Source organism: Mustela erminea, chromosome 9 (genome assembly GCF_009829155.1).
Source record: "Mustela erminea isolate mMusErm1 chromosome 9, mMusErm1.Pri, whole genome shotgun sequence".
NCBI classification, from domain to species: Eukaryota; Metazoa; Chordata; class Mammalia; order Carnivora; family Mustelidae; genus Mustela; species Mustela erminea.
In genome coordinates, this window is record NC_045622.1 from 108018625 (window position 1) to 108046050 (window position 27426).

General features: G+C 51.9%; 1 protein-coding gene across 2 annotated transcripts in view; it reads left to right on the forward strand.

Moving 5' to 3' along the window:
- The window catches only part of PACS1 (phosphofurin acidic cluster sorting protein 1), a 145016-nt gene extending 119208 nt beyond the window's left edge, over positions 1–25808 (forward strand). Inside the window, exons 5-24 of one of the 2 annotated variants that reach the window (XM_032357478.1) lie at positions 463–607; positions 884–975; positions 1071–1151; positions 3965–4024; positions 4877–5037; positions 5400–5493; positions 10588–10668; positions 12000–12115; positions 12286–12421; positions 13631–13735; positions 14449–14555; positions 15276–15430; positions 15567–15677; positions 16450–16552; positions 16987–17029; positions 19197–19239; positions 19495–19630; positions 22228–22454; positions 24080–24199; positions 24350–25808. In XM_032357478.1, coding sequence (XP_032213369.1) covers positions 463–607; positions 884–975; positions 1071–1151; positions 3965–4024; positions 4877–5037; positions 5400–5493; positions 10588–10668; positions 12000–12115; positions 12286–12421; positions 13631–13735; positions 14449–14555; positions 15276–15430; positions 15567–15677; positions 16450–16552; positions 16987–17029; positions 19197–19239; positions 19495–19630; positions 22228–22454; positions 24080–24199; positions 24350–24465 — 2232 coding nt within the window. In that variant the 3' untranslated portion in view covers positions 24466–25808. The remainder of the gene's footprint in view (positions 1–462; positions 608–883; positions 976–1070; positions 1152–3964; positions 4025–4876; positions 5038–5399; positions 5494–10587; positions 10669–11999; positions 12116–12285; positions 12422–13630; positions 13736–14448; positions 14556–15275; positions 15431–15566; positions 15678–16449; positions 16553–16986; positions 17030–19196; positions 19240–19494; positions 19631–22227; positions 22455–24079; positions 24200–24349) is intronic. The other variant, XM_032357479.1, reaches the window with a different exon arrangement.
- The last annotated feature ends 1618 nt before the right edge of the window (positions 25809–27426 follow it).

The following is a 27426-nucleotide window of genomic DNA, read 5'->3' on the forward strand; positions in this document are numbered from 1 at the left end:
GAATCAGTATGAAGGACTGTAGGAAGTGAAGTTTATGGACACCACAATTCCCCACCTGTGTCAAGCCCTTCCATTTTCTCAGGTCCTGTAGGTCCTTTTCCCCATTGCCAGACACAGGTAACTACCGTCTGCAGTCTGGCCCCAACCAGCCAGGAGAACTAGTTCTCTGTCAAGGACTAACACTAAAATGTAGTCCTGGAGATTAGCCATCATTTTAGTCTTGAGTCTTGATCTTCGTTTTTAAGCACAGGGCCTGACCAGTGACAGGGCTGACCAGGCTGACAATTCGAGTAAGACCTTGAAGGTAAGAGGAGAACAGTAACCTTGGGTTTGAAAGGTAGTGAGAAAGAAAATGTGTCAGCACAATCCATTCCCATTGGCTTGCACATCCACTTGGATTTATGAAAATAGACGACTCACCTCCCTTAGTAAGGCGTTTGCATTGCTGCCCTGTGGCCTCAGGTGATGCAGCACCCTAGTGAGGGTGCCCTGGTGCTCGGCCTGCACAGCAACGTGAAGGACGTCTCCGTGCCTGTGGCAGAAATAAAGATCTACTCTCTGTCCAGCCAGCCCATTGACCATGAAGGAATCAAGTCCAAGCTGTCTGGTAAGATGTATATAGTATCGGGAGAGCCCTGTGGGTCAAGAACAAGCCCATCATCGGCTCCCCATCCTGGGAAAGCTGAACAAGACAGGCCTAGAACGTTTCTATGAAAAAAGTGTAGAGATCCCTGAGAATAAAATGTGACCTTCAATGGCTGTGGCTCTCTCCTCTACCCCAGCCATATTTCCACCTGACGGGAGCCATAACTGCAGCCAACCCAGCTCTCTTAGGCCAGATCTTCACATCGCAAGGTTGTCTTACTAAGTTGCCTCTTTCCAGATCGTTCTCCTGATATTGACAATTATTCTGAGGAAGAGGAAGAGAGTTTTTCATCAGAGCAGGAAGGCAGTGATGATCCATTGCATGGGCAGGTAACTTTCCACAGCCCCTCACATGTAGCGTCTGAGAAATAATTCCAGACACCCCTGGGATTTTCCAACTTCATTCCATCCACCTACCCCCTTAGGACCTGTTCTATGAAGATGAAGATCTACGGAAAGTAAAGAAGACCCGGAGGAAACTAACCTCGACCTCTGCCATCACAAGGGTGAGCCTCAAAGGTCCCGGGAATGTTTTAGCTGAGATTTTAAATTTGAAGGTAGGAGGGAGTGGTGTATTGAAACTTCCTGAGGTCTTTTTTAAAATATGCACATGAAGGTTCTGGAGGTTCTGATACACCCCTTTATCCCCTCCACCAGCACCACCATGTAATTAAGAGTCACTGTTGTAGAGAAGCAGTGTTACTTATAGGAGCGTGTTATATTTTTCAGGTTATCTCGGGATAGAAAATAGGTTGAGAAACCTTGTTTTAGACTTTGCAACAGGTAATGCTTCCTCAAGAAGCAGAATGCCTCGGGCACCCCTCGTCCCCTCTCCAGGTGACTACTTCAAATTACGTCCTACCTACCACATAGACAGACACAGTCTTTTCTAGAGCTATCACCATTTTTAATCATTTTAACCCAGAAATAATAGGCTAGTGCTTAGAACTGGGTTTGGTAAGGTCTAATTACATTGGGTATCATTCTTGCCTTAATGGATCCATAATCTTAGAAGCCAAATGCCTTTGAATTGTGTCTCCTACATAAGATGTCCTCAGGAGTCACGATTTTTGGTGAAATTAGAATCCTGGACTAAGACACTTAATACCCGAAAAAAAAAAAGACACTTAATACCTGGATTTCTAGGTTAACTTTGGGGTTGTTGTTTTTTATTTTTGTTTTTGTTTTTGTTTTTGCTTTTTAAATTAAATGTAATTTCATTTCATTTCATTTTAATTGCAGTATGGTTAACCTACAGTATTACATTAGTTTCGGTGTGTACTATAGTGATTCAGCAGTTCTGTACATGACTCCGTGCTCATCGTGATATGTGCAGTCTTAATCCCCTTCTCCTGTTTCACCCATCCCCCTGCCCCCTCCCTCTGGTAACCATCAGTTTGTTCTCTATAGTTCAGAGTCTGTTTCTCGGTCTAGGTTAACTTTGATGCTGGAGTTCCTGTGCTAAAGTGTGGGAGAGTCAAAAGTGCTAGAAACCCAATTTCATTTTTCCCCCGCATATCCTGATTGTCTAGAGTAGAACTAGCTTAGGGACCCCAAGAGCAGAGATTTCCATCACCTGCAGGAATGAAATAAATGTCAGCCAGACCTTCCAGATGTGTTGCCTCTGAGTCTGGCATTCACAGTGAAACCACACTGTCCTCTCTCCTTGCCTCCTTAGGCATTACTGGCCTTAAAGTCCTCAAGACTGTGGCCTTGATTTCCCCCATTAAATAATGAATGACTAGAGAGTGTGAGAACTGTTTCGTTGTCCTCAGGTATCTAATCCCTGTTTGGCACTCCAAAATGGCCTGGGTAGGGCATGTCCCCAGGGCCTCAGACATCTTATGCTGTTGTACTTACAATGGGGAGAGGTTGGAGGATCCCTTTGTGTTGTAGCTTCTTCCGTTAAGTTCTTCTTTCTCTGGCTCTGTAAAGGTGGAGAGACCTGCTGGAGCTTTATAAGTCACCTTTCCCTGTGGTCTCGGATGAACCATAGCTTTACCTATTATATGACCAGAATTCAGTGCTCCTATTAATATCCTCTTCTTGAAAGGTTGTTCTTTGTTTTTTGTTTATGGTTTTTTTTTTTAGCTGCAGGCTCTCTCCAGTCAGATTACCAAAGACTTGGAATGGTTCTTTAGTTTCTGTCTCCTTTTGTACACATGCATTCTTCTCTCCCTACCAAGAATACTTTGTTCTAGATACACTAATTGATTTGCTGCGTTTTTTCTCTGCTATGGATACCCTTTCTACCTTTGGAACCCCTGCTTTTTTTCTGAAGGCCTGGCTCAGTCTTATTCGCAAGTTAGTCTCTTCCATCCCCAGATGGCAAGTCTGTCAGGCAGAAGTACTTCAGACCAGTCATTGCACCTGGAGTTAGAGACATAGAGACAAGAAAGGCCTAGTCCGTGCCATCAAGGAGATCACGATGTCCGAACACAGACAGCATCTAAACCAGCTGCTACACAGTAGAGTAGGTGCTAGAAGATAGAGCTTGGCGTAAGGGACAGCGATGGTGCGCAGGGGAAAGTGGCCAACTCTGGGCAGGAGTGCCAAGAGAATGTGCAGACAGGGCAAAGGATACGCTCTATAAAGACTCCCAGGAGTGCTGTGGCAATGCCGCTCTTTACAGAACTATCAGCAGTTTCCACTTGAATAGACGGGGGAGGTGTTCAGTGGTGACATGGGGCTAGGGACAGGTAGGGAAGTCCTCAGACAGACAGAATAAGACCAGAAGCTAGCTGGGAGTGTGAGGCTGAGGGTGTGGCGGTTGAAGGCTGTTGCAGTGACCCCACAGGGCTGTGGGGAGAAAGGCCTGAAGGACAGCAGTGGTATTGCAGATGAAAAAGAGAATCGGGGTTAGTAAACACTGGTCTATGAGGAGAAAGGGGAGGGAGACACTCTGGGTTCAGATTCCTATGGTCGGGGGTTGTGATAATGGTACCCAGGATGGGAACACGGGGAGAAGGTGATAATTCTTGGGAATGCTGGACTGGAGGTGCCTGTGTGGATGCAGCCGGAGATCATCAAGCAGCACCACGTATCTGAAGGACTGGAGAAAGGGAGGACTTGGAGGGGTGTGGGAGGTGCGCACACTCGATGCCCACAGCCCTGGGGTCCGCTCCGCGTTAACCATGCACGTGCCTGCTTCCCTGGGGGGTTTTACGTGCCGGAGGATAGAAGCTGTTTTCCCATCTTCATGTCTTCCCACAGTGCTTTGCAAAGGAAAGAGTGGGCTCTGGATCACTCCGTTGGCTTAAACTGATCGTCGTGCATGGGTGGGTGTTGTTGAGAACTTCTGTGCCATTTGTTCCCACAGCAACCTAACATCAAGCAGAAGTTTGTGGCCCTCCTGAAGCGGTTTAAAGTTTCAGATGAGGTACGACCCCTTACTCCCAAGGTTGATGGTGAGTAGAATTCCCTGAGTTTCACCCTTGTTCCTGGGGTGCATTTTTTCCTGCCCCTGGGAGTCGGGACTACAGGACCCCCAAATGAGAGAATAGCTAAAGAAGGGCTTTAAGCTACATAAAAAGAGAAAGAAAGGATTCGCGGTACCTGCAGGGAGGGGTAGTGTGGTTGTACTCGACTGTTGGCTAACGCCACCCTTCTGGCATGGGGCATTAGTAACGTCTGGTTGTTGTTTGGTTTTCCCTCCTGTCAGGGGGGGGGATCATGGTGCACAACGACCTGTGAGGTAGTTGAGTGTCCTCAATGGTTGGCCATTAAGTAACCAAGAATCGGTCACGGATAGAGAAGCAGTGTCCTCCCTGGGCTCTGACCAGCCTGGTCCCAGTTTTCGTAGGCTTGGCTTCTCAGTGTGCTGGAGAAGAGATGGAGAGGAAGATTGTTCAGAGGTTTCTTTGTCCTTCTGTGGGCTCCTCAGGAGAACAGGACCAGCCTGCAAGGGGTCACAGTCTTCTGGTTTCTCTCATACCTGTTCTCTGGCAGAGGTCCTTTAGCACTTCCACGTTTCTTCCTTGTGCCAGGCCCATAGCATGGAGTGGTAGGGAGACACTGAAAAGAAGAGGTGGTCTCACCACATCCCCGCTCTCAGGATTGGGTCACAGAGAGGACACCAGGGTTACCTCAATGAGTGTGAAGCTATGGCCTGTCCCTTAAGGAGGACGAGTTCAGGAAGCCAGTTGGTACCCGTCTAGGAGGAAAGAGTTGCCCATCTACCATAGCTGTTAACAGACGTAACCCCAGACTCAAAGATCTTTTTCCCCCATAGGTAGGTTTTGGCCTGGAACATGTATCCCGAGAGCAGATACGAGAGGTGGAAGAGGACTTGGACGAACTGTATGATAGTCTGGAGATGTATAATCCCAGCGACAGTGGCCCTGAAATGGAGGAGACCGAGAGCATCCTTAGTACTCCGAAGCCCAAGCTCAAGTGAGGCCCAAACCTCTTCCACCAGGTTGTCTCCCTGCGTCTCTCTGAGCCAGAGTGACCTCCTAGACGCCCTCCCTCCCGCCCCCTCCATTATCGGGGTATCTTGGCTCCTCACCCTCGTGGAACCTCCAGCTGTCCGGATAGAGGTCACTGTTTTTGCCTCTAGCTGACAAAAGTCCTGATAATCTCAAGTCCTTTGATCCAGGCCCTGCTGGGTCACCCACTGCATGTCCTTCCTCAGAGGGCATGTCCTTCAAGCCCGGGTTGTCAGCCTTTCGTGCACACCATCACGACCCAGCTCTCATGAGCTGCTGCCCTGGGCCCTGGTGGCCACTGACCCTGGCTGTGCTTCTTTGCTGCAGGCCCTTCTTTGAGGGGATGTCGCAGTCCAGCTCACAGACGGAGATTGGCAGCCTCAACAGCAAGGGCAGCCTCGGCAAAGACACCACCAGCCCTGTGAGCAAGACCAATGGCTGTGGGGGTCGGGGAGGGGGGCCAGGGAGTGTTGGGGCATAACACTCTGGGCACTGTGCTGCTGGCTCACCTTGTGGTGCTGAAAGAGCGGGCTCTCCTTTTGTTTCAACCTTGGGTATCCTGACTGCGGTCCTCCTGGGAGCTTGGTTCTCATGGGCATCCTCATGGGCATTGCTGTGGCTATTTGGGTGTCCTTTTTGGTCAGTTCCTGCCACAAGAAGGAGCCTTCCCTCCCAGAACACACAGTATTAAATTTCTCCCTCAACATGCATCACATGGTTGCTGGGAATATGGCATCCTGCGGTGATAAGTAATGGTGCTTTCCAGGTAGAGAAAGAATGCAAAGAGGCAGGAAGCCCACAAGGTCTAATCAAAGATGCCACATAGGCTTTATTCAAAGACGCAGGCAGTACTTGCAAAGAATTACAAATTTGACGGGCAGATTTCCATTTCGGCTGGTGACCGAGAAGAAAGAGTTGCTCTCTCCCGTAGTACCCAAGAGCCCAGCGTCATCCTGGACCATGCTCTGTCCCTGCTTGGGAAAGCTCTCCCTATGGCAGTGGATCAGAGGTTGGAGCCTGGGTTGATGCTGTATCTATGTCAGGCCCTGGGGAGCTGTTCTTCCCGTCGTTACAACTAAAGGAAGGAGATGTGCGTGGTTTTAGTGCAGTTTATGGTTTGCTGTTGCAAGCACAGTGTCTTTCCTGTAGATCAGAGAAACTGAATCCTTTAAGTCCTCCTATTCTTCCCGCTTTAAGAGAGGGCGTACAGAGCTCACCTTGAAAATAGGTATTACTTGTGAGGAAATGCTGTGTGAGACATGTGAGGCATGTGAGGCCCTCCATCGCCTGAAAAGCCCTGTGACTATGGAAAGGCTGCCGCCTGTCCCCAGTGTGTCTGCAGACCCTGGGGCTGCTCGAGGGCAGTGCATGGGCTGCCTTACTACTTGCTGCCACCAGGTGGGGCTGCCACCCACCTTATCCCTCTTCCTGGTAAGGCACTGTGGGCACTGTCTGGCCCTAGAACAGTGGCCCCAGGTGGCATTAGTGAGGAAATGTGGGGTGGAAAACAAGCAGAATCCCTCCGACAGAGAAGCCTCTGGCATGCCACTTACAGACCCTGTGCTCTGTGACCTGCAGCTGAGGCCTTACCTTTCTGTTTACGTGGCTTTTAGCTACTCTTTCTTGGGGGGGTGGTAGGAGGTCCTGCTGAATGGCCTGCTGAATCGTCAGTGTCCACAGAGATCACAGGCCCCTACAGCCAGATTCCATCTTAATTATAAATACAAGGGTTGACTCTTCTAGAGAGGAACCTGGGACCGGGCCGAAGGAGAGCTGTTTCCTAGTGTCCTAGGAGTGTGGAAGAGGAGTACGGAGTACGTAACAAAATGCAGTTAAATTTTTAACTGATATAATGCCCCAAAACACTGAGCGTAACACTGACTTGTAATGAATGCTCGGTAAATGCTAGGGATTGTTATTATTAAATTGATACATTATTTTATACTAATGAAGGTATTTCTGGGTTGATAGAACGTGTCTGCAGGTTCTGCTTTAGTCTCAGTTACGTGGCTAACATGATTTAAAGGGGAAACCACTGATGTTCTGAGCCTCCAGGTGCCTTAGAGTTGACCCAGCAGGCCAGTTAGCTCAAAGTTAGGACAACTGAGTATCAGTCTTAACAATATAATGGCCTAAGGGTCCCTGTCTATGCAGAACATTCATCTGGGCAAAGTGGGACTGGGTTGAGAGCACATGGTCTGGAGGAAGACTTCTGAGTTTGAATCTCGACTCCATCATTCTACTGACTGTGTGATCTGGGGCCGTTGTCAGGTCTTCGTTTCTTCATCTACAAAGTACTTTTTAAAAGCACACACCTTGTAAGGCAGTGCACAGATATGATGATCCTCCATGTGGCGGTGGGTTGATGGGTGGATGAATTTACTACTCGGCGACGTGCGGTGAACAGAGCTGCCGTGGCTCTTCTTACCGTCAGTTAGAACTGTTTCAGTTCTGCTCTCCTGAAACTGTTGGGATCTAGCTGTCTTTGTCATGAGTCCTTCAAATCCTCGTTCTGCTGGCCAGATTTCAGACTTGCTTTGCTGATTCTCTGTGATATTTCTATTTTGAAGAGGCCCATATGTTTCGATGTGGATGTGGAATTTTGGAATCCTTTAGTATGAAAGGCCCTTCGGGTATGACAGAGTGAGCCGTGCTTTTACAGAGAACTTCCCAGTATATTAGGGGAAGAACACTGAGATTGTGCATATGTGGGCAGGTGTGCACATGCAACCCGACTTTTATCCTCTGTCTCTCTCTGACTTCCTAGTGTTGTTACGTAGTTGTTTGTCTTAATCTTCTTTTTCGTTCCTGAAATTTCAGAGGATTCAGTTTATTACTAGAACCAGAAGGTATTTCTGCTGATACAAATTATTACAGTTGTTGAGGCATCTGGGTGGCTCTGTCAGTTAAGCTTTCAGCTCAGGTCATGATCTCAAGGTCATAAGATCGAGCCCCCCATGGGGCTCCGCACTCAGTGTGGAGTCTGCTTGGGATTTTCTCCCTCTCCCTCTGCCCCTGCCTTTGCTCACTCGAGCATGCTTGTTTTCTCTCTCTCTCTCAAATAATTTTTTAAAAATTAGTACATTTGTTGAATTTTCCCAAGACTGGGAGCCCACAGTAGCAACATAATTTGGTTTTCCAAGCTGATAACAGTAGGTGCTGACAGTGCTTTAGTTAGGGAGGTCAAGAGATGTAGCCTTTCAGCCAAGACTGCCTGCTGCTGGAAGTTGTTATTCCATTGCACTGCAGATGATGGCGTTTGAGACTAGTACTTCATAAAATTGATAGCCTAAAATACCACCCCACTCTGCTCCCCCAATCTCCACAGGAGCAGGTCCTCCTCCTGCAGCAGCCAGCATCACCCGACGGGCGCAGTGCCTTGGGCTGCTGGCATCTGCCTCCAGTACCACACAGTTAGATGCAGCTATGGCACAGCTGGTGGTCCGGGGCTCTGGGGTGAGAAAAGCCCTTCGTATTTATAGAAGTAGAAATTTGGAGAATTGGGAGTTTGCTTCTAATGGGATTGTTTGGAACATCTAGAAGAGTCAGGAAATAGCCAGCAGGTTCCCTCTAATGCCAACCCAAGTGAAAGTTGTTGCAGCTTAACCACGGAAACAATTCTGTACCTGTCAGAAGGCTTAATAACAGGATGTGCTCTTTAAAGCCCTCCAGCAAAATGATGTTAATGCCCCAGTTCATTCTCCTTGAATGGGTTTAACTCATTTGTCATACTGAGATCCAAAATGGAGTGAAATCATCTTCAGTCTTTTTTTTTTTTTTTTTTTAAGATTTATTTATTTGAGAGGGGCGCCTGGATGGCTCAGTGGGTTAAACCCTCTGCCTTCGGCTCAGGTCATGGTCCCAGGGTCCTGGGATCGAGCCCCACATCAGGGTCTCTGCTCAGCTGGGAGCCTGCTTCCTCCTCTCTCTCTGCCTGCCTCTCTGCCTACTTGTGATCTCTCTCTCTCTTTGTGTCAAATAAATAAATAAAATTTAAAAAAAAAAGATTTATTTATTTGAGAGAGAGAGAAAGAGCACACCTGCGACAGGGGAAAGGTGGCATGGAGGGAGAGAGAGGCTATCAAGCAGAACCCCCCCCCCCCCACGCCCGCCACTGAGCACAGAGCTCCGTGCTGGGCTTCGTCTCATGACCCTAGGGTCCTGACCTGAGCCAAAATCAAGAACTGGACACTTAATTGACTGAGCCACCCAAGCGTCCCCATCTTCAGTCTCAAATCTGACCAGGACTTTTTCACAATTCTGGACTCTGTTGGCATTGGTTATTCACATAGATAATGTGCAGTGAACTAGCTGTGTAATCGGAGGCAAAGCGACTCCAGACCTGGAGTCACAGTCGGATAAAGTGTGTTGGGTTGATGTTGCAGATGGTTTTGGACAGTGGCTCTCTACCAGGGGTGATTTTTGCCTCCTTCCAAGGAACATTCAGCTCTGGCAGTGACTAGAGACATTTTGATGATCAGACCTGGCAGGGGTGGTGCTGCTGCTGGCATCCAGTGAGGAGAGGCTGGGATGCTGTTTAACATCCTGCGGCATACAGGACAACATCCCCCACAATGAAGAAGATCTGGGCCAAAGTGTCATCGGGGCCGAGGTGGAGAAAACATGGGCCTGCTTGTTCATTAGTTTGCCAAGTGTCCCCTTGAACTTACATGCCCCCCGTTTCTCAGTACTATTTATAATTTACACAGAAGAGGGACTTTGAGTAATTGAGATGAAGTAGGATATCCTTGATCTTTCCTGACTCCCTGGTTTCCGAAGAGATTCACTAAGGCCAATACCTTCCCTACCTCTAAGACCCACAATCCTCAAATTCTCATGACTTTGACGTTGACATCTGCACAGCCAGAAACAGTATTAGCAAATGTGAAAAATCTAATTTTATGTATGAGTATTTATGAAGTAAATTTTTAATGTTTATTAGAAATGCTAGTAAGACTTGGGGACAAAGGGAGAATTCATTCATACCTAAATGGCTTGGCATTGGGTGTCTTTTTGCTTAGTATATTAATTTTTTTGAGGATATTCTAGATGTTTCTACCAAACAAAATAAATTTGGCTGCCATGGATGACTTTAGTCTCAAAGTCAAAGACCTGAACTGTGAGATTCTCCTTTCTTCTCAACAACTTCTGACAAGTAGAAGAGGCCCCAAATGTCCCTCCTGGGTAAAGGGCATTTACTGCATCCAGAGTCAGAGACCCTGTGGATCCCATACAAAGCCATCTAAACTTTGAGCCTCTCTTTTCTGTGACATCTTGTGAGAGTCAGAACTGCTGGGTTCTGCATCTTACTGTGTAATTTAATGATTATAAAAATAACTGACCCTTCTGATACTTAGTTTTCACAAAAACATACTCCTTATAAGACTAAAATTCCAAAGATTTTATGAGGTCTTCATATTAAGTGGGAGTATTTTAAACTCCTCGGGAATCTAGAAAACCAGTTAGAATGGTAGTTACTTGGATTGGTGATGACTAATTATTATAATTTTTGCAGATGGAATTGGCTGCTCTAGAAAAAGTCAAATCTGCTTGGATTAAAAACCAAGATGACAGCTTGACTGAAACAGACACTCTGGTATGTGTGGCTCAGTCCCCCATTTAACATAGTTTTTATATCTTTAGAAATAAAACCAAAAGACCTTTAGGACCACCCTGGGATCTTGTATCTGTGGACTTATGAATGTCCTGTGTTCTCTTTCTTCCTGGAATCCCTACCCATGAAATGTAACCTACCCTGGAGAACAGGTCATTCCCTAAATTAGCAAACCAAAAATGTCCCCGTTCTGTTTTTTAACTCGATCTGATTAAATGCTAATTCAGATAACTTCTCACTCTCTGTCACCCTTATTTAATTCTGAGAGATGACAACCGGTATCTTCCTCTCAAAAACCATTCCTCCAGTGTGGCTCTTAGAGTGAGCAGGCAGCCTACACGTTAAATTTCCAAGTGACTATTGGTCAAGTGTTTCCCCTAAGAGACGGGAGCTGCCCAGGAGGGCAGGCCAAGCCCTAGAGAAACGAAATGAATTGCCTGGGGTGCCCAGTTTAGACAAGGTTTTCTGGGCAGCTACATGTGCTGAGCAATGAAGATGCAAAGGTGAGAATGTCATGGTGTCTGGCGTCAAGATGCCACCCTCCAGGAGGAAAGCCACGCTGTGTACACCTGTGCAGAGGCTCTGTGGAGGCCGAGGGAAGGACAGAGTGATTCCGACTAGAGAGGGACATCTAAACTGGGCCTCTCAGAATATGCAGACGTTCACCCAGTGGGACTGGACATGGACACAGGGCGGGAGGGAGCAGAGAACCTTCCCAATACCGTCTGGGGCTGGACTATGTATTAGCCTCACAGTGAGACCTGGTAGTTGAATGGAGTCCAAGGAAGAATTAGTTCAGACTTAGGTTTCCTATATAAATGATGGTGCCTTGAAGATCTGGTGTATAACCCAACGTTAGGCCTGATGCAGGGTAATCTAAAACTTCTCACTTGCACTTTATAGTTCACCAGAAATCCGAAAACCCAGCTTCCACTCTTGCCCACCTGTGGTTCATGCTGCAGAGTGGCCATTTCCGAAGTGAAACTCCAGTCATTTCACTTCCTGGTTAAAATTCTCCTTCCTACCTAAAGAAGCCAGAGCATCAGTCCGGGTTTGTGCGTTGGCGCATAGTTCATAAATGCACACTGACTAGCAAGAGACAGTCTCCAGCACAGTGGGTACGCTCAGTTAAGTTAAACAGAAGTCTTCCTCCTCTGGTGAGGTAGGAGCTGTAGAACCCTGTGCTTCCAAGGAAAAAAGACCGAGAGACCGACTCTCCCTGTCATGGTGATGGGCCCTGTCAAAACAGATGAGACTCCTGGGTGGTCACTGACAGGGAAGTAACCCTTGCTGTTTCCTTTCTTCCATGGCAGGAAATCACTGACCAGGACATGTTTGGCGATGTGAGCACGAGTCTGGTTGTGCCAGAGAAGGTCAAAACTCCCATGAAATCCAGCAAAACAGATCTCCAAGGTTCTGCTTCCCCCAGGTACTCAAGATGAGAAGAAAATCCTAAAACAGGGAGTAGAATTAAACCAATCAAATAGTGCCAGGCTGTGACCATGCTCAGCAGAGGCTCCTGGCCTAGGGAAGAGTGGGACTAGCCGTGGCCTTGGATTGCAAAGGCTAGTAACTATCTCCTTCCCACGTCTCTGGCAGCAGAATGGATGGGGTGCTCACACCGCGGCAGAAGAGGAGCACACCCCTGAAGGAGCGGCAGCTCTCCAAGCCCCTGAGCGAGAGGACCAACAGCTCTGACAGCGAGCGGTCGCCCGACCTGGGCCACAGCACACAGGTACCCCTCACCCCTCCAGGCCGGGACCCTCTGAGCATCCTCAGCCCTTGGCTTCTGTTTTGTCATCTTCCTGGGGTGGTTAGGTAGAGAAAAAAGGAGGAATACTTTGAAGTGCCCTGAGTAAAAGTCTTGAAGACAGATCTACATCAGAGAAATCTACCATGCGCCACTCCTCATGTGGGATTGGCTTGGTAGCTGCTCTTCGGGGAGCAGAGCGGGGAGCAGGAGACACCGGTTTCGTCGCAGCCTGCATCAGCCCAAGTGGCATTTCCACACCTTGTTTGCTCTGCCTCCTCTGCCCCCATCAGACATCAGTCTGGAGACCGTGTGGTGAGCCAGTCGTTCTAGAGGACAGCAGCCGTCAAAATCCCACTGGACGGCTCCCACCTGGGCTCAGATAACTTGAGCACTACTGTGGGCCAGTGATTGTGACTTCAAGATGACAAATCAACAGTATTAAAATACTTTGATTGAGAGACCTAAGAGTAGGCTGGAAGAGAAGCAAAAGAGACTGGGCCTCGGGAATTCCGTCCTCTTCCTAAAGGCCAGCGGTGCAGGGGGCTTGGGGAAGGAGCCTTTCTGAAGTGACTTAGCTCACACAGCTCCTCCTCCTCTGGAGAACAGCAAGCCTGTTCATTTACCTGATAAATATCAGTGAGAGGAGAGTTTGTGTCAATGTGGCCTCCCGAGTTCAATGCTGTCACAGAGCTGAAAGTGAGCTGGAGACCAGAACAGACTGTGCCTGGGGCGAGGGGTCGTCCTTCTTGCTAGTCACTGTTCCTAAAGTACCTGGTGTCCTCTGCGACAGTGGGGCTCCCCACACAGCACTCACTGCTGTGCTCCTTGGTTCTCTCCCCACTGCCCTCGTTTTCACTTCGGGGAGCACCTGCTAACTGGCACCTCCCGCTCCTCTCCCGGTACTGCATGCTCTATTGTTACCCTTAAGGGAGGCTCACCGCGCTCCTCCCTCTGTCAGGACAGCTGCTGTGGCTTTGTTCCTGGAGTCCGAGTGCGTGTTCCTTAAGGACTCTGCTCACTCTTTATCCTCCTCGTTCCCGTTTTGCTCTGACCGGTGCGGTACTGGGCCTCCTCCAGAATTCCTAGTATGTTTTCTCTGAATGCCCTTGCTCCAGAGATCTTCTACCCCGCTGCTCCCTTCCCTGCCCTCAGACTGCCGGGGATGCCTGACAGGCACCTCTGTCCTTATAGATCCCAAGAAAGGTGGTATATGACCAGCTGAATCAGATCCTGGTATCGGATGCAGCCCTCCCGGAAAATGTCATCCTTGTCAACACTGCTGACTGGCAGGGCCAGGTAAAGCATTACAGATGGCAGGGCTGGGGAGGAAGGGTTCTGGGGAACAAGACGCAGGACATGGAGAAAAAGGAAAGTGAGCCCCACATCTCAGGCCCCTCTTCCCTGAACTCAGCCGATAGCTTTGGGATCCTGTCCTACTTCTGTCACGTTCTGGCCTGTGGGATCTCACGTCCCTTATTTTCTGTACCTCGGCTTCCTCATCTGTAGAAAAGCAACTGATCCTACCTTCCTTCCAGGGGGGTTATGTGTGGTTTTCCCATCAGCGTAGCAGAATAATGGTATCTTGAGAGGTACGAAGTGCTGTAACGTGCCCGAGGTGGCCCGTGGGTCCCATGAAGGCATTCAGAAGAGGCAGAGCCAATCCGCTTGGGCTCCCAGTCACTGCTGTCCACCCAATTAGATCCTGTGCCAGAATCCCTCTTTCCTAATAGCCCTGCCTCCTGGAACATATCCTACAGAGACAGCATTGGAATCTAAAGATTCCTCAGCCTTCCCACGTGGCCTGGTTAGCATGTCTGCATGGGCTCTAGCCCCACCTTCTCGTCACTGGCGGCAGGAACCCTGACCTCGGCCCAGCTCTGATCTGAAGGACAGAGGCTGGGGCCCTGCACCTCTAGCTAGGCCTTGCTCTCTTGGTGCCTGTGGGGGAGCTGTTGTCCCTGTTGCGTGGCCTCACCTGTGTCCCTGCCCTTTCCCTCCCTGCCCCCCAGTATGTGGCAGAACTGCTCCAAGACCAACGGAAGCCTGTCGTGTGTACCTGTTCCACCGTAGAGGTCCAGGCCGTGCTGTCCGCCCTGCTCACCCGTATCCAGCGCTAGTAAGGGTTCTACTTACCTCCTGCCCTTTGGGATTCCCCTCACCTTTTCCTCCCTCCCTGACTTCTAAGCAGTGACAGGACCGCCTGGCCTCATCAGACCAAAAATCCTTGGTCACTGTGTGGTTGGGCAATGGCAGGCAATGGTCCTCTGATGACTCTGCCGGTCCCAGAGGTCAGCATGTGAACACGTCACTTTCCTGCTCTCCCTTCCTCCCCACCTGGACTCTCCTTGACCTGCCACGTCGTCTTCTTAGACCCAGGATGAAGAGGATCAGGAAGAGAGAATCAGAGTTTTACAAAGGCATTTTACTCTCACCCCTCTAACTGTGCTGTGCCATGTGGCATCCAGAGTCAGGGCTTTCCCTCCTCAGGACCTCCCTAGAGGGGCCAGGAGTCCCTGCCAATGGGAACGAGAACTTCGGGCCTTGCAGGTGTCTGGGCTCATGCCCACTGCTGACCCCTGGCAGCACTGCCAAATTGTCTCCCATTAGCCTAAGCTAATTCTTTCTTCTAGATGATTACCTGCCCTCTTTGATCCTAGATTTCTCTCCTAATTGCAGAAGCACTGTAGTTTATGGCTTCTCTGGGAGTTATGCTTAGTGGCTAATTTTTTCCCTGCGGGTTGTTGAGATCAAGTAAAGTCAGAGCTTGGGCCCCTCCGCCGAGCAGGACGCTGGTGAACCTCCCGGATGTGGTTGTGACTCTTCCCTTGCTCCCCAGCTGCAACTGCAACTCGTCCATGCCGAGACCGGTGAAGGTGGCAGCCGTGGGAGGCCAGAGCTACCTGAGCTCCATCCTCCGGTTCTTTGTCAAGTCGCTGGCCAGCAAGACCTCTGACTGGCTTGGCTACATGCGCTTTCTCATCATTCCCCTCGGTAAAGATGGGGCAGATTTCATTCCTGAAGCAGCATGTTGGGGCTGGGCCCTACGAAGGGACAGTTAGGGAGACCGAAGGCCAGGCCATCATTCTACCCCTTAACCAGTTCACCTTCTCTGGTTTCCATCTCCCAGGTTCTCACCCTGTCGCCAAATACTTGGGCTCAGTTGACAGCAGATACAGCAGTACCTTCCTGGATTCTAGCTGGAGAGATCTCTTCAGTCGCTCAGAACCCCCCGTGTCAGGTAATGGCCCTCCGCAAGGGGTTGAGGCAGGATGCCACCTGGTCCACGGAGAGCCAGTCTTGGCCAGAGGAGAAGGCTGCAGGAGCGTGCTTCTCTTCCTCCCTGCGCCTCTGCCACCCCCAGTCCCTTGCATGTTTATTTTTTCAGCAAATATTTGTTAGGGGGAGGCCCATTATGGGCAGCCCTTCTTCACTCTGGATGTTTTCAGTCTCTGCTTTCTGCTCTGCTCCTATACATCTAGAAATGAGGACGGGCATGAGGAGGTGGTGAGGAGGACATCTCTAGTGGTAGAACTCAAATATAAGAAGCAGAGGATAGTTATTAAGCAATCTGTTGATAAGCGAGTAACACTATGCTGACCTTGTCTTTTGTCTGAAATACAGATTAGGAGTGGCAGGGCTTAGAGTGAGCTTGAACCCTGCAAGGCTGGGGAGCAGTAAATTCATCGCCAGACCTTGAAGGAAGTGATGGGCAGAGAGTTGGAGTGGAGGGGTTCCTCTAGATTACGAGATTGGTTTGAGCAAAACAGATGTGATGTGGGAACGTGATCAGCCTGAGAAAGAGTAAAACTGAGGAAGTGCAGAGGTCGGAAAGGAGAGAACAGCTCTTTGGTTCATCATTTCTTATATTCAAAGCCAGAGGACCCTTAGAACGCTTTCTCTACTGCAGCTGCTAGGGTCTTCTGATGGGTCTCCAGAAGGGGTCTCTTTAAGAGGGTTTTCAGGTTTGCCTGCTGAAATAAGTTGGTAGTTATCTCTTGTCTTTTCTCCAGAGCAACTGGACGTGGTAGGTCGGGTCATGCAGTATGTCAACGGGGCGGGGGTGACGCACCAGCTCCCTGTGGCTGAGGCCATGCTGACCTGCAGACATAAGTTGTAAGTTTGACTTCAGGGAATTTCTTGGAAACAGGGTGGGTGGGCTAGATAAATCTTGAGTTTTCTTCGCTTTTCTATATTTTCCGTTTCCCACCCATTTCCCTTCGTAGGCAGCCAAGAGCAAAAGAGACGGGGTTTTGACTACCTCCCATCCAGGCACTCCCCTCCCTAACCTGGGCCTCCCCGCCCAAATGGATACCCCCTCAGTATAAGAGAAGCCCATCCTAGGCGCTGACATTCACGCGTGGTGTAGCATGCAAAACTATTTTTTTTGCCTCCATCTGAGGCTCCTCGTGCCGTCCTGAGATGCGATGGAAAGTGTCATGTAGTGTCTGGACTCCCTTGACACCACAGTAAACTATGAAAAGCTTGTATCCCCAGCTCTCCATGCAGATGACCCACTAACTGTAAGGCTTCCCTTTGTCTCCCAACAGCCCTGATGAAGACTCCTATCAGAAGTTTATCCCCTTCATTGGTGTGAGTACTGACTCCCCGCTCCTCTGTACCACACCCGTTCTCCTGGCCTTCCTATCCCCCAGTGTCCTCATGTGTGCGCGCGCACACACACACACCCCCAAGATTCATCTAGACAGTGGTTCTCATCCAGAAGCAGTTTTGCCCCCAGGAGAGATCTGGCAGTGTCTGCAGACGTTTTTTGGTTGTCACAGCTGAAGTTGGGGTTCTACTGGCATCTAGTGGTTAGGGAGCAGGGGTGCTGCTGAACTTCCCACAGTGCTCAGGACAGCCCCTACGACAGACTGATCTGGCCCCAGTGTCAGTAGTGCCCAGGTGGAGAAACCCGGGGCTGGGATATGCACTGAGCTGCTCCTTTCGGTGTTCTCCTTTCCCGAATCATGGGCTGTCCCCAGATCACCACTGGTATCTCCTTTTTATTACACCAAGCCCTGAACCTGGTGCCTTGGCCTGGGGCAGGACGTCCAGAGCATAGTTCTGCAGCCTCCAGGGAAAAGCAAGCTGCCTCTGAAATGAAATAATGATAGATGATATTCTGAAGAGAAGTCCAAGAAGTAGGTATTTCTGTGTCCAGGGTCAGATGTACCTTTGAAACGAAGATTCCTTCTTTTCCCTCCTATTTAGTCAAAGGAGAATCTCTAGATGAGTTGATTTTGGAAATAAAAGGGAAACCTCTTGGGTATCTCTGATGTCAGGTGGTGCTGTCTTTTCATTTGGCAGTAGTGAGCCATAAGGCAGAGACCCAACCAAAAGAGGGACCCCAGAGGTGACAGAGGTGACACCCTGGGTGACGAAAGCATACCACAAAAGCATGACTGAAATTTCAGATTTCCATGTGTGAGACAATCGAATTTCTCTTCAAAATCAGCTTGTCTTTTTTCCTCTAATCTCCTAGCTTTGGGTAGGGGGCATATGCAAATGTGAAGGGCCTCTTCTATGCTCAACCCAGGTTCTGGAAGTCTTGAGTGATCGTGGGAAATCCCTGAGCCTGGAGAAATTCGGTTGCCCCTTCTTGTGCCTTGCTAAGACCTCCTGTCTGAACAGTCTACTTAGTCCCTGTTAGCCCCTGGGGCTACTCCCAGAAGCCATGTTGGAAGCTCTAGACCACAGTCTGTAGCCTAGGCTGATGATTTGATTTGCATCTTCATGGACCTGTGGGTTGCTGCCCACTCTAGCCTCACAGACAGAGAGAGATGTGAAAAAAAAATTTTTTTTCAATTGAAATAAACAAAGGAAGGGCAGCCTCATATAATACCAGGGGAGCAAGGGGAATTGTATCCAGGAAGTTGGGAATGTTAGGATGTTACTTTCCGGGAACTAAAATAAGGATGCATAGAGAGTTTGGGACAAACAAGGGAATAGCAGCCCTGTGTTCTGAGTAGCCTTGAGGGAACCATCCGCACGTGATCGTGATCGTGATCTCGACTCCCTGTCAGTCCCTGGGGTCCCATTTCCGTGACCTCATAGCACTCCCTAGCACCTCTGCCAGGTGCTAGGCCCTGGGCCTGCTACTTCATCAGGATTCACCTGTCACTTCAAGCCACAGCTGTGACATTCAAATAGTCTGTTTCTAGCTGTGCCTTTGCTGGCTGCTGGAGGGCCCCCTCTCTCCTTCCCAGAATTCTCTATGAGAAATCTAAAATTCTTTGGGAAGCTGAAATTAGTACACTGCCTTGAGGTAGAGAACGGGTGGGGGTGCCTGGGATCACTGTCTTATCCATATTCTCTCGGATTCCAGCAAGTCTAGAAAGGAGGAAACTGGTCCCTTGCTTGGTTTCACACAGGCAGGCATTCAGGGAGTCTCCCCCACCCCCCGCAGCACGCTGCCTTACCAAGCTTTCTCCCAGTGGCTCTGACGTGGGAAGACGGTGTCTTACCCATGTGGTCTTAGAAGAAGCCCGATCAGAATACTGAAATGGGTCCTGCCTTCGGGGCGGCCTTGCACTCCCCAGAGGTGAGCTGTGAGGTCTTGTGTGCCCCCCAGCTCATTGTTTGGAACGGGGCTTTTTTTACATATAAAGATCAGATCTGGGCTGCTCTGGATTTGCAAAGATGTTTAAAGCATGATATATAGTAATGGCTATTGTGTCTAATCACTGGCTTCCAAGTGGACCAAAATGCATACAGCTTTAGTCAGAGGACCTAATGCAGCGTCTCTTCTTTCTCCCAGGTGGTGAAGGTGGGTCTGGTTGAAGACTCTCCCTCCACAGCAGGTGAGCCTGGGGCCCTGGTGCCCCTGTGGAGTGAGGCGATGCCTTCTCGGCCTCCTCTCTAGTCCGGCAGGCCAGAAGGTGAAGCCTCTGGGTGTCCTAAGGTTAAGTCAGAGTTTGGGCACCCTCACTTCCCAGGTGAAGTAGCAGGGGGCAGTGGGGAGCTGTCCACACTTAGCTCAGCAGCAGCTGAGACCCCTTGTCATTAGCTGGTCAGGGGTGGCTTCCTCTGGCCAACTGTGTCTGTCCCCCTGACAGGCGATGGGGACGACTCGCCCGTGGTCAGCCTCACCGTGCCCTCCACATCACCGCCTTCCAGCTCAGGCCTGAGCCGAGACGCCACAGCCACCCCTCCTTCATCCCCCTCCATGAGCAGTGCCCTCGCCGTCGTGGGGTAAGGGGCTCTTGCCCATACCTCTCCTTCCTTCCAGACCCCTCCATCAGGGCCCGGGAACCTGACTGACTCCCCCTTAGCTCCCCCCTCCCCCACCCCTCCATCCCCGCCTGCCTACAGCATTGCATGACGACGATGGCTTCCTGAGTGTGGAGAGCAGGCAGTGGCGAGAGCTTTGGAGCCCCAATTCAGAGACTTGGGGTGCTAGCCAGGCACGTGGAGCTACTCTGTAGTGCGGGTTACTTTCTTCCCCATCTGTCTCCCGGGGTAGAAGGGAATGAGACAGTGGCAGGGGGGCTCTTACCAGCCTGTAAAGTGCTGTGCAGGGGTCTTGCTGGGGGACTGGCGGGCCTGGTGGAGTGCCGCCATGGGAGACCTGCACAGCCCGGTTTGAGTCCTGGCTCTGTGTTAGTCTACTGTACTAGCTTGTGCTAAAGAACAGATTACTCAGTGACACTTGTTAAAGCACAGTGAGGGAGGGGCACCTGGGTGACTCAGTTGGGTAAGCCTCTGACTCTTGATTTCAGCCCAGGTCGTGGTCTCAGGATCGTGGGATCGAGCCCCATGTCCAGGATCCACGCTCAGCACAGAGTCAGCTTGGAATTCTCTCTCTTCCTCTGCCTCTGCCCCTCCCCCCACTTGCATGCTTCCCCCACCCCAAATAAATAAATAAAACCTTTTAAAAAAAAAAAGACACAGTGAGGGAGACCACATCAGGGCGTGACCATCGAGACAGGTGTAGGGGGCACTGCTGTGGATTTTGCAGGGTGGGTGGCTCAGCTCCATGTGGAGATGTCTACCCTGGGAGTGAGCGTGGGTGGAAAATTACTAAGAGGAAAAGCCAGGGGTACGGGGGGCTTCTGAACAGTCCTGACGGGACTCTTGCTGAGACAAGTCATGGTGTCAGACATCTCCTGGGGGGCGGCAGGGGATGAGGAGCCTGACCAGGCGCCACAGGGGATCAGATGGAGGGTGGGGCTCTTGCTAACTGTCTTAGCAGGGTTCTTGCTAAAAATGGATTTTACAAGCAAGTACACAAATGGGCCTCTGAAAAGGTTTAGGAGCCAAACTAAAGTTTCTAAAGTTTAGTTACTAAGCTTCGTTTCGGACTCCGGGAGTGGAGTGAAATGGCCATGTCAGAGTTCCGTGAGGCTTCAGGAAGAGCTTGTGTTGTTGGTACCTGGCATGCGGGAGCTGCTACCTTCTTTCAGGCAGGCAGTCTGTCTGTCTGTCCAGTGCCATTTGGGGCACTGGAGCTGTAGCAGCAAATAAGAAAGGCTAGTCCTAGTCTTAGAGCTGGGCCCTGGCAATGCCAGAGCCGTAAAAAATTCAAACTGTAGATTGCAGTGAGCACTATGAAAAACCAGTAGAGGATGGTTCTGCAAGGGGAAAGAATTTCTTTAGGGTCTTAAGTATCCAGAGTTTAGACCAGGTTCTCAGGGTGGCCTCTCAGGAGGCAGCTGTCCCGCCAGGCCTGCGCAGGAGGCGCTGAAGGGGAGGGCGGAGCAGAGCCGTCCCAGGAGGGGCCCAAGGGGAACAGGCCATGAGGTGAGAAAAGGGCAGGCGTGAGGCAGGAACACAGATGGGCCCCTGCACCTTCTTCCTCCCTCTTCCCCTTTTCTTTGCCTGGCCTCTTCCAGCAGAGAGGGTAGGCACTGGCTAGTGTTTTGTCCAGAAACACCAGTGACAGGGCCGTGGTCCCTGAAGAGCGTGAATGTTCTCAGATGTCGAGAAGCGTCGGCTGCGCCTTGGATCCCAGCCCGCGCCTCCCTCACCCTCCTCCCCTCCTTCCCTTCCCACTCCCTTCGTGGTCTCTGCTGATCTGTGGGAGGGACAGTTCAGGAAAGGAGGAAATCGCACACGGCCAGTAATGCTTCATGGTTCCAGGCTTCCCGAAGGGTCTGCAGACCAGCCCTTAACCTCGACCTCCTTTCCCATCCCATTAAAGCTGGTTTCTAGTGGAACAGCTAGAACCAGGCAGAAAGAGAAATGTCAGATGACTCTTGTAGCCTGTGTACCTATTGTGTCTGACACCTCCTTTCTAGAAAACATCAGCCTTTTCTCCCCGTGGAGCTAAAATTACCCCTGAGCTAGAAGTGCCATAAATAAGAGAAAGCTGCGGGTCGGCAGCCACCGGCTCGGCCTCCTGGGGCTGTGGCGGAGCCGGCCAAGGTGCTTGCGCCTCTGCACGCTTTGTCTCTCTGGCCCTCGGTTCGGTCTCGCCTGGGCTCTGCTTGCCGGGTGTGTCCATGCATGTGTGTGCACGAGTGCGTGCAGGAGCGCGTGTAAGTATGTGTGCACACCTCCTGCGGCAAGCCTCCTTCCTCTCCGCTCCTCTCCGCCCCTGTGACTTTGTGTTTGGTTCCCTCACAGTGCCTCAGGTCTTCACCCTCTCCTGACTTTGTCTTCCGATCATTCCATCACTCCCTTCCCACAGAAACTAATTCTGTGGGACCGGAGGGAATGCAGGACCACTAGCCTGCCACCTCCCCTCACCCCGCCCAGAGCCTGGCAGTCCCCTGCTGACCCCTGAGGCCGGCCGTGTAGTTGGGAACTGAGGGCAGAGCCTACTCTCCGTTACTGTTCCCCTTCCTCAGGAGCCCCAACAGCCCATATGGGGACGTGATTGGCCTCCAGGTGGACTACTGGCTGGGCCACCCTGGCGAGCGGAGGAGGGAAGGTGACAAGAGGGATGCCAGCTCCAAGAACACCCTGAAGAGCGTCTTCCGCTCAGTGCAGGTGTCCCGCCTGCCCCATGGTGGGGAGGCCCAGCTTTCCGGCACCATGGCAATGACTGTAGTCACCAAAGAGAAGAACAAGAAAGGTAGGTGACATCTGAGGCCAGGGACGATCGGGGCCACCAGGGTTCACTGACTCCTCTCAGGGTCGGGGAGCCCTCTGGATGAGGGCAGAGCAGCCCATCTATCATGTGGTCCAGCCCAGGGTCCTGCAGGGGTCTTAGCTCACCTTGCGAGATGAGGCCAGTCCTTCTGTAATCAAGGAAATGAATGTCCCCAGTGAGTAATCGGTCCCTGCCTGCTGAACATCAGCGCCGTAGGGGCTGGGGCAGTTAGCGCTGCCATAACGAACGGAGCCTTTCCAGCCACTGCCCTCTAGGGTGGACCACGTGACAGAGGAGGCCATCACTGCGTCCCCATGAAGCAGGCATTTGCACCCAATCCTAGAAGTCGCTCAAGCCCACATGAGCAAAAGGGCATAGTTGTTTAAGAGTTAAGAGGAGTTAAAGGCACCTGCGTGGCTCAGTCAGTTAAGTGTCTGCCTTCAGGGGCGCTGCGTGGCTCAGTGGGTTAAAGCCTCTGCCTTCGGCTCAGGTCATGATATCGAGCCCCGCATCAGGCTCTCTGCTCAGCAGGGAGTCTGCTTCCCTTCCTCTCTCTCTCTTCCTGTCTCTCTGCCTACTTGTGATCTCTCTCTCTGTCAAATAAATAAATAAAATCTTTAAAAAAAGAAAAAGTGTCTGCCTTCAGATCAGGTCATGATCTCAGGGTCCTCGGATCGGGTCCCATGTTGGTCTCCCTGCTCAGCAGGGAGTCTCCTCCCTCTCTCCACTCATGCTCTCTTTCAAATAAATAAAATATTTTTTAAAAAGAATTACGAGTAGTACAGCCCATTTTGGATAAGAGGGGCAGTTTCAGGCACTAGAGGCAAAGTTGGGGGGTGTCCCCGGGCCCTCTGCTCTGAGAGTAAGGCAGGAACGCCCCCGGCCGAGCCAGTGCCAGGCAGAGCTTGCCGCTGTGTGCTCTGCTGTGCGCCGGCCGCAGCGGGCACGCCTGCCGGGGGACTCGGGCCCTCACAGCCCACCGCCAGCCAGCTGTCAGGTTCCTTTAACTGCTGGACCCTCCCTCCTCAGCACTCCCAAAGCAGCTAGGCCTCTTTCTGTTCATGCCTCTGCTTCATAGTGCTCCGCACGGGGGCAAGCAGGGGCTGCAGCAGACCTAAAGCCAAACAACAGAGGCAGCTCAGAGACGCGGCCCGGGCAAGCCTGCCGCGATGCGCCCCTCGATGCCCCGAAAGCCCTGGGCCAGAGCCATTGCAGACCCTGCCATGAGGCCCTCCTAGCCACAGCAGACTCGGCCCTATGTGCATGTGAGCGTGTAGGAGGGAGAGCCCAAGGACACGGGCACCTTGCCCCACAGGCTACCTAGAACATTCAAGCCAGAAGGGACCTCAGAAACTAACTAGCTCCAGGTCCTCGTTACACAGTTAAAGATACCAAGGTTCAGGGAGAGGCTTGTGCTGGGAGGGGGCGGAACAAAGATCTGGTTTGCACTTCCTGCATCCCCCAAGCTAGGGAGGGGGGAGAAGGGATGGCTGGCTGCAAATCACCTCCCCTTCCCACAGGAAGAGGGGCTGGTGGGGATGAGAGAGAGGAGAGGGGTGGCTGCTTTTCCAAGGGCTGTGATGGAGGTGGCTTTGCTTGCCTTCCAGTTCCCACCATCTTCCTGAGCAAGAAACCTCGAGAAAAGGAGGTAGATTCCAAGAGCCAGGTCATCGAGGGCATCAGCCGCCTCATCTGCTCCGCCAAGCAGCAGCAGACCATGCTGAGAGGTACGGAGAAATGGGCGGAAGGTGCCGGGCGGGGTGGGAAGAAGAGGGGCCGGGGACTCTGGGAAGAGGGAGGCGATGGCCCTCCCCAAGGGACCCTGGGGAGGTGGCCTTAGCAGCCCTGGTCAACCCCTCCTTCCCCTGTCACCCCAGTGTCCATCGACGGAGTCGAGTGGAGTGACATCAAGTTCTTCCAGCTGGCGGCCCAGTGGCCCACCCATGTCAAGCACTTTCCAGTGGGACTGTTCAGTGGCAGCAAGGCCACCTGAGGGCATTCTCTCCTGGCCACTCTCCCTCCTGGCACTGCCACCAGCCTCACCGCCTGCGGGCAGGGGGAGGCCAGCAGGCCCCGGCCCAGCATCCCCTTTCCTGGCCCGGGAGTCTGCGTCTTTTTTGCCCAGTCCTGAAGGACACTGCCAGTGGGGACACTGCCCCCCTCCCTCCTGCTCAGTCCTCTCCTTCCTGCTCCAGGCCAAGGCATGTCGATTTTGCCTTCTGGCGCCCATCCCTGGAATTGAGGCCTGGGCATTCCTTCACTGACTTCTAATCTCCTCACGTGGCTCCAGTTCCTTCCTGGAAATAGGAAGCCTGGGATCCTGGCCCCCAGCAGGGAGTCCAGGCCTCCCCATCTCTGCCAGCTGCCCTGCCTGTCCCCCTCAAGTGGAGCCCACGGCCACTTCCCACGCTGTGGGTTCTCCCACTGGGGGTCAGAGGGGTACCCTGAACCCAAGGACCCCCCCTCCCCTCCACAGTCACAGGGGCAGCCCCACCCTCCCTCACCACCAAGACAGCTTTTTTATGGTGATGCCATGTTTCTCTGGGGTGGAGGGGCCTTCCCAGTCTCCCCCATGCACGACCACCTCACTTACCCCCAGGTTCCCCCCTACATGTCACAAGCACCCTTGAATGTTTCTTTGGTTCTCTGCACAGCCAGTCTCTTGGTGGTTCCATGTGACTTGCTTGGGCACCAACCCCTGTCCTTGTGGCTTCCCCCTTGTTGGTGACTCTCCTCCCTCTGCCTCTCCCCTTCCCCCGCCAGCACAGTGCTGCCTCTTCCTGAACTCCAGACTGGGACAGAAGGGAGAGAGACTCCCCCACCGGCATATTGTCTGTGACCCTGCATCTCCCTGTGCCTTCCATGTCCATTTGTGTCGCACTCCCTAGTGTGTCCGTCCCCTCCTCACGCCTAGACAGAGAGCCCGCCTTCCCAGCGGGTGTTTCTCCAGTGGGCTCCAATCCTGCCCTCTCGCCATGGGGGTCTGAGCCAACCCCTCAGCCTTGGCCATCAGCATTCTCAGGAGAAGCTGAGCACACAGGGCCACCATCCCAGCTGCAGCCCTCCGTGCCCCCCCCACCACACCGCGCACCTTCGGAGCTTTACCGTTGCCCTCTCTCACCCCTTCTAGAAGTTTTTGCACAGAACTTCATTTTGAAAAGTGTTTTTCTCATTCTCCATACCTCCCCAAACTCCTCCAGCCCTTACCCCTGCTCAGCCCTGCTGTCCGGAGCGTCTCCTGGGCTGAGCTGCTCTCTCGGGCCGGAGAGGGGCGGGGCTTGAGGGACTGAGTGGATGTTGGGTTTTTCATTCAATAAACTGGTGATTTCTTACCAACTAGCAAGGCTTGGGCTTCTATGCCTCTCACTGTGACTCAGGATCTGTACGACCCTCTCCCCTCCACAACACAGTCGACTCCTTTCAAAATCCACTCCTTTCAAATGGCCGGCAAGAAGTATTCCCGTTTCCTTAATTAGAGAAATAGGCATGAAGGTGCCTTGCCCGGTATGAGGCACGCAGAGGTCAGAAACAGAAGTAACACTCTGCTCACACCAATCTCTTCTTTTTCTGTAGGACTCACCATTCCCAAATCCCACCTCCCAAGACAATGACACGTCAAGGGCAATTTCTGCTCTTTTTTTTTTTTTTTTAAGATTTTATTTATTCATTTGACAGGCAGAGATCACAAGTAGGTAGAGAGGCAGGAAGCAGGCTCCCTGCCGAGCAGAGAGCCGATGTGGGGCTTGATCCCAGGACCCTGGGATCATGACCTGAGCCAAAGGCAGAGGCTTTAACCCACTGAGCCACCCAGGTGCCCCAGTTTCTGCTCTTCTGATTAAAGATTAGAACTTGGCTTCTTTCCCTCTGCTAGGCCGATGTCCTGCCATAGTTTCTGGAAGCTGGAGAAGTCTGAGGCCCAGGTGGAGGGGTGGAGCTGGGGTTTGTCATTGAGTTGGCTTTCCTACCTGCCCTTAACTCAGAGATGGAAAACAGCCATAGCCCCTGCTCCCCGGATGCCTGGTTCTTCACACACTCCCGGATGGAGGCCTGCACACCAGCCTTCCTCTGGTGAAGAAGTGCCCAGAGGTTGGGGCTTGCGTGGGGAAGGAGACCGAAGGGCTTGGCGTCCTTGCCCTGCAGGACACAGCCACAGAGGAGTGGATGACCAAGCAGGACAGGCCGTACTGGCTCCCCGAGCCCTGTGGTCCAGTGACCTAAGGGAGGGAGGCTCTGGGACTCGGCAGTGTAGCCCCGCAGCAAGCTCTCTGAGCCTGGAATGCGGAGATAATGCCCATCTCCCAAGGGGGAAAGTCCGGCGAGGTCTGTGACAGTGTCCCAGAAATGCAATCTGCACGTCAGTTACCGAACAAGGTGTACAATCTGGGTGGTGAGAGGAAACGCCAGAAGTCAAATTGTGTTTAAGATGAGCTAGAGAGGATGTGAGTGTTGCCTCAGGACAGACTGGAAGCTCCATGAGAGGCCTGGGGGCCGGAGGCCAAGGGAGAGGGTGCAGGCAGTGCAGCAGGGAGGGGAGACCCAGGAGCGGGGGAAGTCCCCAGCCGGAGGGGTGTGGCGCACAAGCAGACTCAGGTCCAGCTCAGAACTGAGAAGACGGAGCAGGTGATGGGAAGATGAGGGGGAGGGAGAGACCCGCGCTCCCGGCCTGCGGGGTCCGACTCCGCATCCAGGGCCGCCCCTCCTCCTGCCTCTGGGGGCTTCACTCTTGCGGTTGCCCCCTTTCTGCCTCCATCTCTACCGGATCTTTGGCTCTTTCCTGTCCGCCTGCCATCCGCATGCCCACACTAAGGAACAGCTCTCCTGTCAAAAACAACTTCCCTGCTTCTAGATTCCCTCTGACTGCCGCGTCTCTGCTCCCTGGAAAGTGAAAGTCTTTTGAAGCTGTTCCTGCATCCTGCCTCCGCTTCTACTCCTTCAGGCTTTTATCCTCAACAGC